At 35.5% G+C, this 20116-nt stretch overlaps 1 protein-coding gene across 5 annotated transcripts in view; it reads left to right on the plus strand.

The window, feature by feature from the left end:
• LOC107474219 (actin-related protein 2/3 complex subunit 2B) overlaps positions 1-5410 on the plus strand; it is a 39247-nt gene extending 33837 nt beyond the window's left edge. For 2 of the 5 annotated variants that reach the window (XM_016093819.3, XM_016093818.3), the window contains 7 exons: positions 266-432; positions 1414-1491; positions 1574-1706; positions 3869-3960; positions 4063-4119; positions 4271-4328; positions 5074-5410. In XM_016093819.3, coding sequence (XP_015949305.1) covers positions 266-432; positions 1414-1491; positions 1574-1706; positions 3869-3960; positions 4063-4119; positions 4271-4328; positions 5074-5267 — 779 coding nt within the window. In that variant the 3' untranslated portion in view covers positions 5268-5410. The remainder of the gene's footprint in view (positions 1-265; positions 433-1413; positions 1492-1573; positions 1707-3868; positions 3961-4062; positions 4120-4270; positions 4329-5073) is intronic. The other 3 variants (XM_016093821.3, XM_016093820.3, XM_021135285.2) reach the window with 3 other exon arrangements.
• Positions 5411-20116: the final 14706 nt, after the last annotated feature.

Here is a 20116-nt window from a genome sequence, read left to right on the forward strand (position 1 = left end):
CAATCTTTGGTAAAAAAAAAAAAAAATTGATAGTTGAGATTTATATACACATAATATAATATGCTGAATTCAAATTTGAGACTATTGGTCAATGCATAAGAGTATTTGTCATTCTAACAGAGAATGTGTAATTTTCACAATAAATATTTGATGATAACAAGAAGAAATCACAAAAAATATGTGAAACAATGCATTCATTCAAATAGTACATTAAATTTTTATACATGAACGGTGATACAGATAAAATTCTAATTCTTTGTTCTAGATTATATCAAGGTAATTAAGGAAATTTCAACAGTTCACTCGGTGATTTTAAGTTCACAGCTGAAAGAAATATTGTGGAATTTCAACTCTGATAATGCAATTAAGGGGATGCACAAACCCATCAAACTAGTCTACAATCCAAGAGAACCTTTCTTTGTCATTAGACAGGTAATTCCTAGGTTACCAAATCTTTGAACAAGTAGTGTTGGATGCCATGAAAGAGAAACAACATTACAAATTTGTAACATGATTGCCAACCTTAAAATGGAACAAAACGATATAGAGAATGTAAGAAGTTATTTACTTGTGAATTTATGAATTTTTAACCTAGACTTAGTGAGTAAATATTATTTTGATCTTAAAAAAAAATCATTTTGGTGATGAAAAATAATATCTTAAAGTTGGATATATTCTATGAAAATTGAGGTATGTATGTTTGGATGAGTTTATACGAAAATATCTTTTTTTAAATATTTTTTTATAAGATATTTTAGAAAAATAAAAATAATTTTATATTTGAATAGTTTATGTAAAAATATATTTTTATCTAACAATTATGTTTGGTTTAATTTTTAATTTTTTTTTAATAATTTAATTATACTCAGCCAAATACGAATTCCGTGCGACAAGTGTAATACAAAATGCGAGGGCCAATTTGTTAGCAAATTAGTATTCCAATAAGGAGCAAAGGCAAACTAGTGGTTCACAGGAGACAAAACGAAATTTTATAATATTTTGGTACCGCAACATGATTAAAAATATTTATGGTACTATTTTGTGAGTCAGCTAATCTTTCAAGTGTTATATAGCTATCTTTACTCATCTAATGATCACATGGTACCTTATTTTCTAAGTATAAAATCAAAGATCATCGGGGATGATCCTTTAGATCAGATTCACAAGAGAAAAAAAAGTTGTTAATAAACAAATATTATTGCTGCATACATTTTAACTTTGACCAACTAGTTAATGTTACTTTAAAATAATCAGAGTTAGAATAGTAAAAAAATAATTACTTGTTAATGTTATTTCTTTAAGAAACATGAAATGGCCGCAATTAAGTAACCAAAAACTACTCTTCCATGTAAAAGTTGTTCATTGTAATGCATAAAATTTCCATATTGACAAAATCATATATGCTGTAAACAGCCGCAGCAAATCATTGCAGTATTCCCTATTCGGTTTGCAGAAAAGTCAGATGTGATTATTTCAACAGCTTTCTTCCAGGTTTGTTGCTGATTTTATTTAGTGCCACAAGATTTTGTTGTTGATTCGTTATCGACTCATTTTTTACTATGACTATTGAAAGGAGCTGGTGGATGTTGGAAGTTCAGATAGATATGCCAAGGCACCACCATGCAGCTGGTCAGCCATTCCTCCTCCAGAGCTAAGAGGAGAAGCTTTTGAGGATTTGAGTACGAATGGAGGCTTTGTCTCTTTTGGTATTACTATTATCCCACACCAATTTATTCCACAAACTATTTGTCTACAAAGTTTTGGATAAAGATCTTCTAATGTGAGAAAGTTAGTAAAGTAGTAAAGTGAAAATTAATTATTCTTAAATTAAGATAGTATCATATACATTTCATATAAGTTACAAAGTCAATGATAATTAATAGTTTACTTTATTACTTTACTAACTTTTTTAGTTTAGAAGATCCAAATTTAAAGTTTTTATACGTTGATTGCAGTACAAATCACCAACGTAGTTTCGATGGATGCTTTTTTTGTTCCAAATGCAGATATACTGGATACATATAGAAATTCATTTGGTTGTAGAGAGTATATGACGGCACTTAAAGAAAAAGAGTATATAAGGATTAAATATTAATTAAGCCAACTAATTTAAAATTAGTTAATAGTTAAAAAGCGTTGAACTTGAACCAAAAAAAATCTAAAACTAAATAATAAAAAATATTTAGAATTCAAGTAAAAAAATTTTAAAGTAACCATTTACGGTTTAAAATTTAAAATTGGAAGTTTAGAATTTAGAATTTAGATTTTATATTAAAAATTTAATATTTGAAATATTTTAAAATTTTAATATTTAGAATTTAAAGTTTAAGGTGACTGAATGCAGTAGTGGGTGGATCACGGTGGTGTTGGATGGTTGGTAGTAATAAGTGAAATGATTATATTAGAAAAATAGAAGAAAAAAGAAAGGGTAAAAAAGTAATTTAAATTTGTGCTTAAAAGATTTTTTTAATTAAATTAATCTTTTAAAGTTACAAATTAATTATATTTATCTTTCAGTCACTCTATTAATAATTTTCGTCAATGATTAATGATATGAAACATTAATTGACAACATACATAATATTTGACATATCCAATTAGATGTTGACTGGATATATTTATAAAAATATATTAATTTAATTCTTTTTTTCTAATTACATAAACTATATTAGCATATGATCTAGTAAGTAAGTTGATAGATTTTCATAAACATATTTGGTCAGTGTATCTAATTGGATATGTTAGGTATTATGAATGCTACTATTAGTTAATATTCTATGTTATCAATCATTGACAAAAAATGTTAATAAAGTGATTAAAAATATATAATTAATTCATAATTTATTGAATGATCAATTTAATTGATAAAATTTTTTAGAAACAAATTTAAAAAATACTCCATCTATTTATTTTAATAAATAATTTTTTTTATGGAAAATGCTCCATATATTGTGATCTATTTAAAAGAACAAGCAAATTGTTTTAAAAGTTTTACACTTTAAAAAAGAGTTCAAAGTTCATTCTAATATTGAGTTAATCTATTCATTTCAATAAGAGAAATTATAGCTAGGAGACTATCAAAATTTATTATTTTTAGTTATTATTTAATTAGTCATTAACTCAATTTATTTGGTCTAGTATAATCTAATAATATATCTTTTCTATATTTTTAAATATTAATGACTAACTAATGATAAAAAATAATAAATTTTGAGTACTTTCTAATAATATTTCTCTTTTAATAAATAATTTTTTTCATTCAGTGATCCAAAATTTAAAAGCTTAAGCCTTAAAGTAAAGGACAAAGTAGTAAAAAACGATCTTTTTTTTCTTGCATATTAAACACACACACACCTATATAAATATGGCTAGACTCAGCTTTTCGAACCATTGACCTTTAATTTTCATAGTTTTACATATTTTAGTATTTATAGAATTAAGTTTTTATTTTTATATTAGATATACTTATGGTTTCAATTTTTTAAGATCTGTGCTTGGTGTAGACAGGACTCAGGAGCAAATATATTCAATTTTTTTGGTCAAAAACAAAATATTCTCGTTTTCTTGTAATTTATAAAAGTGGAAAAAAAATATTATTCTCATTATTTGTCCTTCCATATTTATGTTTCTATCTTAACAACAAAATTCAAAGACAACCAAAAGATTGAAAATAAAACTAAAATTTTAACTCCTCCTAAAACTAAATAAGTCTCCAAAATCAAAATCCAATTTTTCGAAAACAAAATTGGTAGTTTATTCGTGATTTCATTATTTGAAGTTTGGATTCACATAAAATAAGAAAAAGAATTGTTTCATGTAAAATGGATTCTAATAAATCGTGGGCTAACATTGTTTTCATGACTAACAGATATCTCTTCTCACCATGTTGATGGCAAAAGGCTAGACAAAACTGTTTGGAATCTATTAAATTTTAATGCCTATGTTAGGTACCATGTAAAGGTAATATACGTGTTAATATCAATATTCCTTCTTATGCACAAGTTCTAGTTCAAATAACTATTCTTTTCTTATGACATTTTGTTTGGCATTTGTATACCACAGATCACTAAAGGTTTTATCCAAAGAAGAATGAGGAAACGCTTAGAAAATCTGGTTGAGGTAAGAAAAATAGATAGAAAAAGACATTTGCTATATTGGCCAAAAATATATATTTTTTTTTAATTTGTATACAACATAGAAATACCATATTTACAGCTTAACCTACTTATACATTGATGAACTTTTTTTTTCTTGTTTCTTTTTTATGCAGGTCCTACACCATAGAGAGTCATTGGAGCAAGATAATGAACAAATCACAAGGCATCAAGGTTAGCTATATTGCGATCACATTCCATGATTCATAGTATAAACTTGTTTCATGAACATACTTTTTATGTTTTAATTAAATGTTAGTCTAAAAGTTTTTTATATTGAAAAATTATTTGGACAAATAAACCTTGGTCTATATATATATGTTTATTAGTTTCCCAATATTTGTGTCTGGATACTTCAAAAAAATTTAAACATTATTTATTTTGAAACGAAAACAATTCTTCAATAGCAGCTTATTATTATAATACTAGTAATAAATTATTTCACGAATAAACCTTCCAAAATAGTTTTCAATAAATTCTGCATCAAATGAATTAATTTCTAACAAAATAAATTGACAACATAATTCCTACCCTTTTAAAATATCAAATGTATTGGTTCTTAATATTTAATTGATGAAAGACAGAGTGGTTCCCTTTTTTTTTTAAATTTTCTTTTCATTTATTAGAAAGTAAAAGATCAAATTAACTCTTTTATTGTTTTATATTAGAAACTAAAATTTTTTTAATATTTGAAAAAATAAAAGATATTTAATTTGTGAATTTCTTCTCCTTCAGAACTAATATGTTATATGTGAAACAAAATTTGGTAGCGACCATAATGGATTTGCTGTTATTTCAATATTAGGCTCTAAGTCTAAACTTGTCTAATATAACGTGCAGATAGAAGAGAACATAACGTTGGAAATTGAATAAAATTTCTTTACATCATCCTCTCTGTTCATTTAACATTTCTTTGAAGATGCAGGATGTAGTTGTACAAAAAGACTAGTAAGATCATCTAAATACAGCATCCTGAAACAAAGATGGGGAAACCTTGGAAGAAAACTAAAGAGGATTCACTTTCGACTTAAGATTCAAGGATTTGGACGATTTCGTCAACGGTGGTTGAGGTTACCAAAATTTTCTTCAAGAGAATATACGAAGTTGGATTAGATTTTTAGGTAGCTTTATTAGTTTCTATGTAATATATGGATATGGTCTTCAATTATGTTTGCTGGACATGAAAGACAACTATTGATCACACAATTTTCATTCATGTCTTACTATAAAATCTGACTTTCAACTTCTTGATTGTAAAGACGTACGATATTGAGTTATCAACTTCTTTTTTTTTTGGGTGACAGTTACCAACTTCTTGATTGTAAAGAAGTACGATATTCGTACGACATATGATTTAAAATATTAACTAAAATATAATGTCCGGAAATCATTGAAACAACTAGAACTAGAGATTGGAATATATGTTTATAGGACATGTCTCTTACTCGAACATTCGATGGAAGGAACAAAAACACTAATTAATCAGAGCTCTTCTCAATGTTGATGCTTAAACATTTTAGAGTATGTCAACGGATCACAAGGAATTAGTGTGGCAATGACATATCGACGTCTCTATCCAAAATATTTTGGCCAATATTTGGCAACAATAGTATCTTTTACGTATGTGTAAAAAAAAAAATTTAAATTTTCTAAATTTTCAATTTTTTATTTTAGAAAGTAAAATGTGATATTTTATCTTTAAATATCCTCTCTTTCATAATTTTTTTGTCCTATTTATAAAATAAATGATAAAAAATTACACTTTATCCTCTCAAATAAAATCCAAAATTAAGAGGATCCAATCCTAAAAAAGGCACAATACTCTAAAAAGAGCACGTGTGTATACACGCTCATGCTGAAACAAAAAAGAATCCTTTCCTCATACCCTTCATCAATTGTTTACTGAATTCTCAATGTTTCCTATGCTTTCTTCTTCTTCTCCCACCCAAAGAGTTCATCTACCAAATTAATTTTTCTATTCGCGTGCACAAAGAAAATGAGTTGGAGGGAGAAAACCTTTTACAAAAATCAATATAACTCGTACAAATGTAGAAAATGTAATGATGGAAATGTTGGAAGGTTTGTCTTTATGTCCTACTCTATGAGACTATCCTAAGTTTATTCTATTCAATTTCTACTAATAATTTTTCGTTATTGTTGAAAATTTTAAAACCTTCATCTACATAAGAAAAGAAAAAAAAAGCATTATAGTTCAAATAATTTTACACCCATTAATCAATATAATTTGCATCCAATTTGACTCATTTTTTTACGCCCATTCATTTGTAATGTTAGTTTAATTAGTTCTTCCAGAAGAGAGCTTCTAAGGAAGCAGGTGTATATGCGTCTGTTGCTGTTAGTGGCTCTTGGTGGATGTTGAGAATTGGAGAAAAAAGTAGTGGTAATTACTAATTAAGGTCCAAACTTTCAACCATTCGTGCACATTAAAATTTGTTTTTATAATAAAAAATTTTGCTTACCAGCCATCTGTAACACCCTACCATAGAGAACTTTATGCTTAAGTTATAAAATAGAGGTAGTGTGGTATTATGATCTTTATAATAAAATATATATACGTATAATAATTGAAAGAAAGTAGTATACTAGGAGCCTTGAAGAATAGGTAAAACAAATTCGCGAAATTAAAAGTGCAACGCTCAAGAATAAGGTTAACTTACGCACGAAGAAAGATAAGGTTCATAAAAATATTTATACAGAAACAAGATTAGAGGGTCAAGAGTACAAAATAACAAGTTCCTAACTCAACCTGCGAAGCTAAGGCTGGCCAGAGAATATTCACATACATGTATATATCAAACCCTAAACCTGGAGTACATACATAAAACCCTAGTTCTCCAAACACCTTTAAGAGGTACAAAAGTAAAACAAGTTGTTGGGAGAATCCTATACACATAAGCATATACAAATAGTACATAAAATAAAGTCCCAAAGATCCACTTTGCTGCAGAATATCAGACGCCTAGCGAGGTGCCTCTCGACCTGCATCTGAAAACACAAATATCCGTATAGAATTGAATAAGAATCGAGGGTTCTCAGCATGGTAAAGGTGCCTCATACATAAGATATAAGGTCTCGAGAAAGCCAGAGGCAATCCTAGAACGCTGACACTCAGATTATAATATAAGCCTTAAGGAACAAAAACAGAAACCATAAACGGGTGGTCCTCTAAGGTTCTAACTTAACCAAAACCAAATTAAAACCCTTAGTCTCTCTGCCTTTCCTCTATTTCTCCAACTCCGATGAATTCACATAGACAAACAAACAGACAATGGCAAACCCAGGTAGAATACAAGTAATACAGATAACAAGTATAACAAACAACATATCAAAATCACTTAAGCATTCCCAATTAATGCACAAGCAAGCAATTCAGACAATATGCATATGATGCATGCCTATCCTATGGCTGATGAGTCTCATATGTCGGTTATGAAGCCAACCCGATAAGTCCGGCTGTAAAAAACTCTGGACTGTCTCCCGTCGCACATCCCCAAGAGTCTATGCATAGCTTTTTCTTATATAAAATTTGCTCAGTGGGGTATCCTTTCCAGGAATTTATACGTGCCTGGTCACCCTTACGACATAGGTTCAATAGAGTATTGAGTCTCAACCTGAAATACGTGGTGGCAAGCCACGGTACTTTATCCAGAGAAACTCGTATCTCAGATAATTGAGTGCATAAGCCAATAAACATTCATAATCATTTATAATCATTACATAATCATTCTTTACAGCCATGACATCACATATATATACTTCAGTTCTCTATATTTTTCATACATAATTCATCATTTTTCAACCTTATTTCACCCCCAAGTTACCACCTCTTCCTAGTTGCATCTCATTATTAGGCATACTATTAAGATACTAAAAGAATGAAGATAGAGGTTTAGAGGTTCGAAATTAAGCTTTAAAATACAAAATTCATATTTGCTGAAATAGGGGCCACGTGTACGTGTGGGTTATGTGTACGCGTGGGTGTGCATTTCGCCATGCTCGCGTACGCAAGTACCTTTCTCGCATACGCAAGATATCCAACCAGAAAGGTTGGTCGCGTTGCGTGCAGGTGGTCGCGTACACAAACCCTCAAGAATGGCAAGAATGTTGAATGCTGCAGAATTTTCAGTGTTGCACTCCAAACTTTTGACGCATATAACTTTTTTGTTTCAAAATATTTTTCATTCGTTCTTCGAACGACGTAAACTTCATGAACCCAATTTTCATATGAAATAAGTTTGAAACAATTTGGGGGTCTAGAAGATGAGTTATGGCATGCCAAAGTTTGGCTAAAAATCAATTTTACACAAAAACTCTCAACCTCTACTTTCATTAAAAATCCAACTCAAACCTCAACATTCCATATATATAATCAGCACCACAACATACCAATTACAGCATCACAACCTCCACATGCTACCATACACAACCATTCCTCAATTTTAAACATCATATGCATAAATTTCTCAATAATGTTAACCAAAACATCAATATACCACCATCCATTCTTATCCATTCATATCACCATCATTAACTCATCATTTAACAACCTATTATCATCATAAACAATAGTCATCCAACAATTACTCAATCAATAACCACAATATCATCAAGGCACTAAGCATTCAATGTACTCGTGCGTTCCAACCTATCCTATGGTCATCTAGCCTAAGTTTTCACAACACATTATATATTAAATATGAGAAACCAAAACCACACCTTGGCCAATTTTTTCGTATAACCCAACACAACCCACTTAGACAAGAAACAAGCCCTGAACACTAATTTCAGCAACTAGCACCAAATCCCAAGCTTCCAATTAAGCTTCCAACATATCCAATTGCTTCATATCACATATATACATACACCTAACACATTTATCACATATACATACCCAAAATTTAATACCCAACACACAATCAATGAATTAACTAGGGTTCTAGGATTCTCACCTTACTCAAGCACCAATGAAGTAAGATGAAGCATTTTTCTCAGGCTAATTTGAACCTAAACACCGGAATTAAACAATTTTTAACATCTTTATTCATAAATTTTGAAATTGGAAATGAGGAAATTGAGAAAGAAAATGTGACTTCCTTACCTTAAAATATACTGGGCTTTGTAGAGATCGACGCCGCGGATTTGTGGTTGCAAACAGTGCGACAATCGAAGCTCAGAGCGGAAAGTTTCGGAGGATTGAATCAAGGCCAAGGGTTTGGAAATCTATCTTCTTTCCCCCTTGTATGCTTCAGCATTCCTTTCATGAATGGAGGAAGAGGATGTACTCTTCTTAAGTGTATTGGGCTGATGGGTTGGGCCTTGGGCCAATTTTGGGCCCATTTGGCCCTTTGGCCCAATCTTGAGCCAAATTCTTTAAAATTAGTGTCAAAATTCTTATTTTAATTAGCTTTATCTTATTAAACTATAAAATTCACATTTCTAGTTTTTTTATTAAAAATTAAATTATTGATTAATTATTTACTAATTTTACGGGGTTTACATCCTACCCCACCTAATTAAGAATTTTGCCTTCAAAATTCAAATTTAGTTACTTGAAACGAGGTGTGGATAGTCCTTCTGCATATACGATTCGAGCTCTCAAGTATGTTCTTCGATACCAGCCCGACTCCAAGCTACTTTCATTAATGATACTTTCTTTCTGCGCAATCATTTGATGCTAGTGTCGTCAATTCTAACCGGGATTACTGGAAGCGTCAGATTCTCTCTTACTTGAACCGATTCGGGTTCCAGAACATGACTTGCATCGGGAGTATATTTTCAAAGCTGCGACACGTGAAACACGTCGTGCAGATTCGAAAGATGTGGCGATAAAGCAATCTTATAGGCTACTGGCCCAATTCTCTTCAAAGTTTCGAATGGTCCAATATAATGGGGATTCAGTTTCTTCATTTTGATTGCTCTACCCATTCCGGTTGTTGGAGTAACCTTCAGAAAAACATACTCTCCTTCTTCAAATTCTAAAGGCTTCCGCCTTTGATTAGCATAGCTCTTCTGATGGCTATGAGCGACAAGCATTCAGCTTCAAATTTTCTTTATCTGCTCAGTGATTTCAGCTATCATTTTAGGCCCTAACAAGCTTTTCTCTCCAGCCTCACACCAGCATAGAGGAGATTGACACTTTCTTCCATACAGAGCCTCATACGGAGCCATTCCGATACATGCATGGTAGCTGTAGTTATATGAAAACTCCACTAGCGGTATATATCGATCCCAACTCGCCGGCTAGTCCAAAACACAAGCCCTCAGTATATCTTTTAGGGTTTGAATTGTTCGCTCTGGCTGACCATCTGTTTGAGGGTGGTACGCAATACTCAAGCTTAACTAAGTCCCAAATGCCCGTTGGAAGGCTCCCCAGAACCTTAATGTGAATTGAGGATCTCTGTCGGATATAATGGTAGAAGGCACGCCATGCAACCTCACAATCTCTTTAATGTACAAATGTGCTAGCTCCTCCAATGTAAAACTCATCCGAATGGGGAAAAAGTGAGCCGACTTTGTCAGTCAATCAACATCATCCAGACGATGTCATACCCAGCTCGAGTTCTAGGTAAGCAAGACACGAAGTCCATTGCAATACTCTCCCATTTCCATTGCAGAATTTCTAAGGGTTGAAGGGTTCCTGATGGTTTCTGATGTTCAATGTTATCTTTATGATAAGTCAAGCACTTAGATACATGCAATGCTATGTCATTCTTCATTCCTAGCCACCAGAACATAGCTTTTAGATCTTGGTACATCTTAGTGCCTCCCAGATGAATAGAAAATTCGTTTGTGTGCGCTTCTTTTAAGATATCCTACCGTAAGGTTCCAACATCCAGCACATAGATCCTACCCTTGAATCTCCATATTCCATCATCATCCCATGATACTCTCCATCGCTTCTCTTGCTCAACTGTTGGCCACACTTTCTGTAATTCCTTTTCGCCTTGTTGAGATTTTTCGATCATGGACTTAAAATCACTTGAAATTTACAACTGCTTAGACATAGAGTACCAGACTCTTCTCTAACCCCTAATTTCAAACCTTTGAATGCCTTTAGCAATTCTTCCTCTCGTAGCATCATCCAAGCAGCACATAGGGACTTTCGGCTCAAAGTGTCCCCCACTACATTCGCTATTCCAAGGTGGTAATTCAATTCGAAGTCATAGTCCTTTAGAAGTTCCATCCACATCCTCTGACGCATATTCAGTTCTTTCTGCTCAAAAAGGTATTTCAAGCTCCTGGGATCGAAGAAAACTTGAAATTTGACGCTATAGAGGTAATGCCTCCAAACCTTTAAAGCAAACACAACGACAAGAAGGGATGGATGCTTACCAAGAAGCACAACTTGAGCGCAAGAGATACAGTTTTGACTAGAATTCCGTCTTCCGGGTCATTGCTCAAGACGGTAGACAGCGGATCTCTGGGAAAAGAAAAACTCAACCCAAGTGTATCTCAGCACAAGTGCTCACTATGAAGGCTCGAGTGTGGGAACAGATCATGTCCCACTATGTATTGCCAAGCACTCATGAGTCCACCATTACTGCAGATATGACCGTTCTTATTTGGTGTGTCCTAATGGAGCAACCTCTCAACATTCCTCGACTCATCCGACAAGCTATGGGATGAGTTCAAACAGTGAGCAACCTACCTTTTTCCCGCTTTGGTTATGGACTTGGTGTCTGCGGCTGGAGTTTCCTATGAGACTCGGGATGTGAAGACAACGATTCTAAGGGACAACGAAATTGTCCCGATGGAAAATATATTATACCTCAAATGGTAACCACGAGCTAAGATATGACCTCACACTCAGATATCCCCGGCAACGGCGCCAAAACTTGACGGGCAGATAAATATCAGTCAAGAATTACCAAAAAGTTTTCTTCCAAATCAACGTCGCAAAGTATACTCTCAACCGACAAGATCTCTGCTAGTCAAAGTTAAAATGTGTGTCACAAATAAAAACAATAACCGGGAGTAGAATCCCGGGTCATTTTCCCTAGGAGTTGACACAAGATGCACATCTTTGGTTAGGATTTCCTTGGGATTTTTTGAAGTTGAGATCAAGAAAAATAAATAACTAAAAATTAGAACAATAAACAACTAGCAAGAATTGACAATTAATTAATATAAAAGGTCTTAGTTAGGGGTGAGAATCGGAATTTCTATCCTTATTGTCTTTCCCAAGTGTGATGGTAAAGGCTCATTGCTTTCACTTAGTTATCCTCTAACAATTGAAGGAAAGTCAAGTAACACAATTAACTTTATCTCACAAGTCCTAGTCACTTCATGGAGCGAGACTAGAGTTGGTGAGGTTCAAGCTAATTAGCAATCTTCAATTACCAATCAACACTTAAGTATAAAAATTCAAGAGGCTCTAATTACTCAACCCCAAACCAAGTAAGGAAATCTACTCCATGATCATGGATGACATTTCCTCAAACACTTGGTGAGCAAAGATAAAAGACATGATGAAAGCGAGAAAATAATGTAATTCAAGTTACCACTAACAATAATCAACAATAACAAAGCAAGCAATAACAATGGATATGGAAATAACTCAATGCATTAACAAAATTCAAGATTAACAAGATCCAAATATGAGTTCAAGATAACCAAACTGAAAAGAGTACTAAAGGAATTAAAGAAGAACACTATAAGGAAAATAACTAGAAGTGAAGGTAGCAACAGTTTCTCTCAAGATCCAATTGAAAGTAAACTAAGAAAACCAAAACCCTAGAGAGAAGTAGGAGTTTCTCTCTCTAGAATTTAAAACTAATCGAAAACTAAAACTAGAGTGAAAGTGTGTCTGTCCCCACTCTAACCCCAGCCTCTTGTCTTTATTTTCGGGCTTGAAACTGGGCCAAAAGCATCCAGAAAATTGCCCCTAGCGTATTCCCTTTATTGCAGCATGTAACGCTCGCCACGTGTACACGTCAGCCACGCGTACGCATCACTTCGAAGAAGCTCCTAGTCACGCGTACGCATTAGTCACCCGTACGCGTTGGTTGGAAGATGACATTATCACGCATACACTTCAGCCACGCGCACGTGTCGGTTCCAGCTTCTCAAATTTTCAATTTCTTGTCTTCCGTCCACTTTAACATGCTTCCTCTTCATCCTCTATAGAATTCCTGCTCTATAAACCTTGTAATCACTTAACAAATGCGTCACGACATCGAATGATAATAAGAGAGGATTAAATATTAGTGTTTTTAATGCCTAGGAAACATGTTCTTAGCTATAGCACAAAATTCGGAAGGAAACTTAAAAACATGCAAATTATATGGATAAGTGTGAGTAAAGTTGATAAAATCCACTTGATTCTATCCAAAATAAGTCATGAAATAGTAGTTCATCACACGCACCCCAGACCCTTCAAAGATGCATCACAATACACCTCAAATGGTTCACTCTGCTCAGGTAACACCAATACAGGTGCGGTGGTTAACTTCTGCTTCAATGCTTGAAAACTCTCCTCGCACTCAGAAGTCCAGAAAAATGACGCATCCTTCGTGGTCAGTTTGGTTAAACGCAAGGCGAGTTGTGAAAACCCTTTGATGAACCTTCGGTAATAACTCGGTAAACTGAGAAAACTCCTACTCTCCGTCACAGAAGTTGGTCGCCCCCAGTCCATTACAACCTCAACCTTAGCAGAATCCACAACAATTCTTTGATGACTTACCACATAGCCAAGAAACATGTATTTGTAGCACAATTCGCAAGTGATCCGAATGCTCTTCATTGTTCTTGTAGTAACTCAGTATGTCATCAATAAAGACAACTACAAACTTATCCATAAATGGACGGAAGCTTCAGTTCATGTAGTCCATGAATACTGCCAGAGCATTGGTTAACCCGGAAGACATTACCGTGTATTCGTAGTGACCATATTGCATCCTGAAAGAAGTCTTCGGAATGTCCTCATCTTTAACCCTTATTTGGTGATTACCAGATCGCAAATCAATCTTAGAAAATACTCCGACTCCCTGAAGTTGATCCATTAGGTCATCGATCCTTGGTAACAGATACTTATTCTTCACAGTAACCTTGTTCAGCTGCCGATAGTCAACTCATAGGCGCATGCTCCCATCCTTCTTTTTTACCAGTAGCACTAGCGCTCCCCACGGTGAAACACTTTTCCGGATGAAACTTTTACTCATCAATTCTTCTAACTGAGATTTAAGTTCAGTTAATTCCAGTGGTGACATTCGATAAGGAGCAATTGAGATTGGCTCGGCTCTAGGTACCTATTCAATCGTAAACTCGATCTCTCGAGCAGGAGGAAATTCTGGAATGTCGTCCGAAAATACTTCAGGAAATTCACATTCAACCATAATCTGTTCTAAGCTTTATTCCTCACCTGACACATTCGCCACAAAAAACACCCCCGTATTGACACCCGCTGCAATTCACAACTACCGAGTTTAGATAATAATCCTTTACCGCAACTGGCTCTTCTGACCATTCTGATATAAAATGTAGCGTCCCTTCATAACAATTTAGCAAGACACAGTTCTTAGACAACCAATTCAATCCCAAGATAAGATCAAGACCAGTCATCGGCAGACAAATCAAATCATGCACAAATTCACGTTGTTTAACTCTGAATGACACTTGTGGACATCCTAATCTAGTCACAATGGCTTCAGAAGTGGCATTATGCACCATCAGATTATAACCCAAGACCGCAATCTTTAATCCTAGTTCACTAGCCTTTTCAAATGCTATAAATGAATGTGTCTCTCCCGAATTAAACAAAGCAGTTAAAAGTTTATCGGCTACTTCACAATTACCTCTGATTAGTGTCTCAGATCCCTCAACACCTACTGCAGAAGTAGTGAATACTCTTCCCGATTGCTGTACTCTGCTGGTCTCAAACTTCTTCTCTAGACAATTCCATGCCTGGTGCTCGGGTTGTCCACAAAAGTAGCATACCTCTAATCCCAATCTACACGGGACTCCAGGATGATACTTCCCGCACCTCTAACAGCTTAAATCACTTTGTGGCTGCTTTCCATACCTTCTTCCTTGATTGGCATTATTCTTTGGCTTCCTGAAGTTAGTCTGACCTTAAATATGTTGTGGAACAAAACCTTCCCAGTTAAATTTCCTACCCCTCGGTGCAAAATTCCGTCCTTAAGTCCTCTGTAAAGGCATCCTCTTACTTCCCTTTTCTACTACTGCATTCCTTACACACTCCTCAGCTACCCTACTCTTATTCACAACTTTAGAAAATACCCTAATCTCCATCGGTGCAACGGAGCTTAGAATACCACTCCAAAGGCCTCCCTCGTACTTAATACACTTTCACTCAGCAAAATTCTAAGGACAGATTCAGGAAAATCGGCACAATTCTTCAAACTTGTTAGTATGTTCAGTAACAGTCATATGGCCTTGTTTTAATTGGAGTAATTCAAGCTCCTTGGCATTTCTGACCGAACAGGGAATGTACTTCCTATAAAACTCTATTCGAAACACCTCCCAAGGGTTCACAACACCATCTAGCTACAGGATATGTCGTGTTTCCTGCCACCAGTACTGGGCCACACCTTGTAACTAATAAGTCCCGAATTCAACCCACTGTTCCTCGGGAACCTGCTGAGCCTGCAATGCCCGTTCCATAGCCTGAATCCAGTTATCTGTTTCAGTAGGGTTTGAGGTCCCCCTGAATGTCGGAGGGTGCACCTTGAGAAAGGAGGAGAGTGTCATAGAACCCTTTTCACCATTGTTCCCATTGTTCATCTGATTACCCAGTGCCTCGGCTGTCGCCTGCATAGCCACAATCATGTTTCCCAGGGAAGCCATAAAGTCTACAGGATTGTTCCTTGTCAGTTCAGGACATGCATTGCCTAATCTATCTATACCTCGCTCGTGCCCACGTCCTTGAGGCACCATCTGGTTCCTATACACAGCAAATAAGTGATATCAAGTTGATCAGTCTCAATATCGCAAGTTTAGTGCTTCAAAGTCCCAAATCCACGCTCATGAACGTTATGCCACATATATCAGTTAGATATCCTAATAGCAAATAGACACAACACACAGAGAATTCACAGAAGCATAGTAAGTTCGTCCCTCAGGCTCTACAAGAACGAACTACTCTGATACCGTAATGTAACACCCTACCACACAGAGCTTTACACTTAAGTCGAAAAATAGAGGTGTTTGGTATTACGACCTTTATAATAAAATATATTAGGGGTGGCAAAAAGGGTCGAGCCCGCCAGGCCGATCCGCTAAACCCGCTAAAAAAGGCGGGTCGGGCTAGGATTTTGAGCCAGCCAAATTAAAAAAACCCACCAAACCCGCACCGTCAAATTGACGGGTTTTGGCGGGGCGGGGCGGGCCGGTCCGCCGGGCCGAAGCTTTTTATTTTTCTTTTTTTTTATTAAATAAAAGAGTGGTTACTATTATAAAATTAATAATTATAGAATTTTTAAACACTTTTTTTTTTTTGTTTTTATTCTTCTTTTAGTTATTAACTTTATTTATTTTATTTTACAATTCCGTATATTTGCTCAAATTATGTGACTTATTTTTTAAAATAAAGATGATTCTATTGATAAATATTATTTTGAACAATTTTATTGAAGTTAAAAATTAAAAAATTTCAAAAAAAAAAAGAGTCAAGCGGGCTAGCCCATACATGTATATATCAAACCCATAATCCAGAATACATACAAAAAACCCTAGTTCTCCAAACACCTCTAAGAGGTACAAAAGTAAAACAAGTTGTTAGGAGAATCCTATACATATAAGCATATAATAGTAGTACACAAAATAAAGTCCCAAAGATCCAGTTCACTGCAGAACTCCAGACGCCTATCAAGGTGCCTCTCAACTTGCATCTGAAAAAGACAAATATCCGTATGGAATTAGAACCGGGGGTTCTTAGCATGGTAAAGGTGCCGCATACATAAGATATAAGGTCCCAGGAAAGTCAGAGGCAATCCTACAACGCCGACACTCAGATTATAAGCCTTAAGAAATGAAAACAGAAACCATAAACGGGTGGTCCTCTAAGGTTCTAACTTAAGCAAAACCGAATTAAAACCCTTAGTATCTCCTCTTTCCTCCGTTCCTCTAACTCTGGTGAATTCACATAAGCAAACAAGCAGAGAATGGCAAACACAAGTAGAATACAAGTAATACAGATAACAAGTATAACAAACAACATATTAAAATCACTTTGGCATTCCCAATTAATGTACAAGCAAGCAATTCAGACAATATGCATATGACGCATGCCTGTCCTATGGCTGATGAGTCTCATCTGTCGGATATCAAGCCAATCCAACAAGTTCGGCTGCTAAACCCTGGACTGTCCCCCATCACACATTTCTAAGAGTCTATGTATAGTTTTTTCTCATATAAAATTTACTCATTGGGGGTATTCTTCCTAGGAATATATACGTACCTGAGTCACCCTTACGACATGGGATCAGCAGAGTATCAAGTCTCAACTTGGAACATGTGGTGGCAAGCCACCGTACTTTACCCAAGGAAACTCGTATCTCAGATAATTGAGTGCATAAGCTAATAAACATTAATAATCATTTATAACCATTGCATAATCATTCTTTACATCTATGGCATCACATATACTTAAGTTCTCTGCATTTTTCATACATAATTCATCATATTTCAACCTTATTTCACCCTTAAGTTACCACCTCTTCCTAGCTGCATCTCATGACTAGGTATACTATTAAGATCTAGGGCTAAAAGAATGAAAATAGAGGTTTAGAGGTTCGAAATTAAGCTTTAAAATACAAAATTCATGTTTGCTTAAATAGGGGCCACGCATACCTGTGGGCGTGTGTTTTGCCATGCTTGCGTACGCAAGCACCTTGCTCGCGTACACGAGATACCCAACTCAGAAAGGTTGGTCGCGCACGCAACCCCTCAAAAACCGCTGCACGCGTACGCAAGCACTCTGCTTGCGTACGCAAGATGCCAAACACAGAGAGGTTGGTTACGTTGCATGTAGAGGTTGCATAGGCAAACTATGCAGAATAAAATGCTGAATGCTGTAGAATTTTCAGCTTTGCACTCCAAACTTTCGACGCGCATAAATTTTTGTTGCAAAACATTTTTCATCTATTCTTTAAACGCCATAAACTTCACAGACCCAATATTCATATGAAAAAAGTTTGAAATAATTTGGTGGTCTGGAATCTGAGTTATGACTCGCCGAAGTTTGGCAAAAAATCAATTTTACTCAAAAACCCTAAACTCTACCTTCATTAAAAATCTAACTCAAACCTCAACATTCCATATATAACCAGCACTACAACATACCAATTACAGCACGACAACATATATATAAAATCACCCTGCAGAACGTGGTCTTCTAGTTGGGACTTAGGATTGATGGTAATCCTATTAGTGGCTGTATCGGTGGGTGGGAGCAGCAGCATGGTAGACGGTCCATTGAGGACTCCTGCCAGTAGCTTCTGGGTGTTATTCCTAGCCCAGAGGATTGACAATCACAAACCAAGTGGATTATCAAACTAACATGGTTTCACAATACCGTTTGTGGAGAGCTGGAGTAGGACACCATTGAGGAGCACCTGTTGCGATATGCGAGAGGGAATATCATACAAGTGATCGGAGGTATCTGATTCCCGATGCATCTGACTCTCAGGTACATATCAGGTAGCTCCCCTTGCTAGAAGACCTTGATAGATGTGCCAGGTTATCATCGGACTCGGCTATGCTGGCATGACTGTACCGCCAGATGTGTCATACCACAGGATATAGTCAGCACAACTTGGGTTGTTGCATTGGTTTGCTGCTCTCCTAGGCCTATCACTACAGTCTACTACTATGGCTGGATCGATTTGAGACTCGTCAATTTCCACTAGTTGAGAGGTATGATTCAATTTTACATTTTTTTTTCATTAGTTAATGAAATTGAGAAATAATGTGTAATCATTCACGGTATTCTAAGTGGGTTGAGTACTGTCCGGATAATGCTAGAGGCCAGAGTAGGCTTTGGCATTACAGGCGTACGCTGAATGGGATCGGTATCCTCAACGTGAGTGATAAAGATTTAAGAATTACTATTTTATGTTAATTTAATTTGAATCTTGTATGTGATGCGTCTTGCATTTTCCATCAGGTTGAGTGGATGCTGTACGTAGACCCACAACTGCATGGTCTAGTTCCACTGGGGATAGCTGAGGCTGAAGCCTTGATGGAGATTGTATGTTTACTCATTTGATTTGCTATTGTCGAGTGGCATCAGGTTGACTAGGTTGTGTGTCAGTTTGGTGGCCTGTAGCACATTCCAACTAGGCCTCTAAATATCGACGAGATGTCAGCACGATGATAGGTTTGGGCAAAGTGAGTGGTTCCCGCATTTCCTGGGGGCTGCCATAAGATGTGGGATGCTTATGCAGACCATCGCCTCCATTTACATCATCATAATGACCTGCGTCTGTTACGACTATATATGACCTGGTATGTTCAGCGGGCCTGGTACACGAAATTGTGATCATCAATGGCGCCATCAACATGGTACGCACAATTGTAATCCCAATTATTTATCACAACTTTGCACAACTAACCAGAAAGTGTACTGGGTCGTCAAAGTAATAAACCTTACGCGAGTAAGGGTCGATCCCACGGAGATTGTTGGTATGAAGCAAGCTATGGTCACCTTGTAAATCTTAGTCAGGCAGACTCAAATGGTTATGGATGATGAATAAAACATAAAGATAAAGATAGAGATACTTATGTAATTCATTGGTGAGAATTTCAGATAAGCGTATGGAGATGCTTTGTCCTTCCGTCTCTCTGCTTTCCTACTGTCTTCATCCAATCCTTCTTACTCCTTTCCATGGCAAGCTGTATGTAGGGTTTCACCGTTGTCAGTGGCTACCTTCCATCCTCTCAGTGAAAATGTTCAACGCACCCTGTCACGGCACGGCTATCCA

The sequence above is a fragment of the Arachis duranensis genome, chromosome 2, assembly GCF_000817695.3.
Source record: "Arachis duranensis cultivar V14167 chromosome 2, aradu.V14167.gnm2.J7QH, whole genome shotgun sequence".
Lineage (NCBI taxonomy): Eukaryota > Viridiplantae > Streptophyta > Magnoliopsida > Fabales > Fabaceae > Arachis > Arachis duranensis.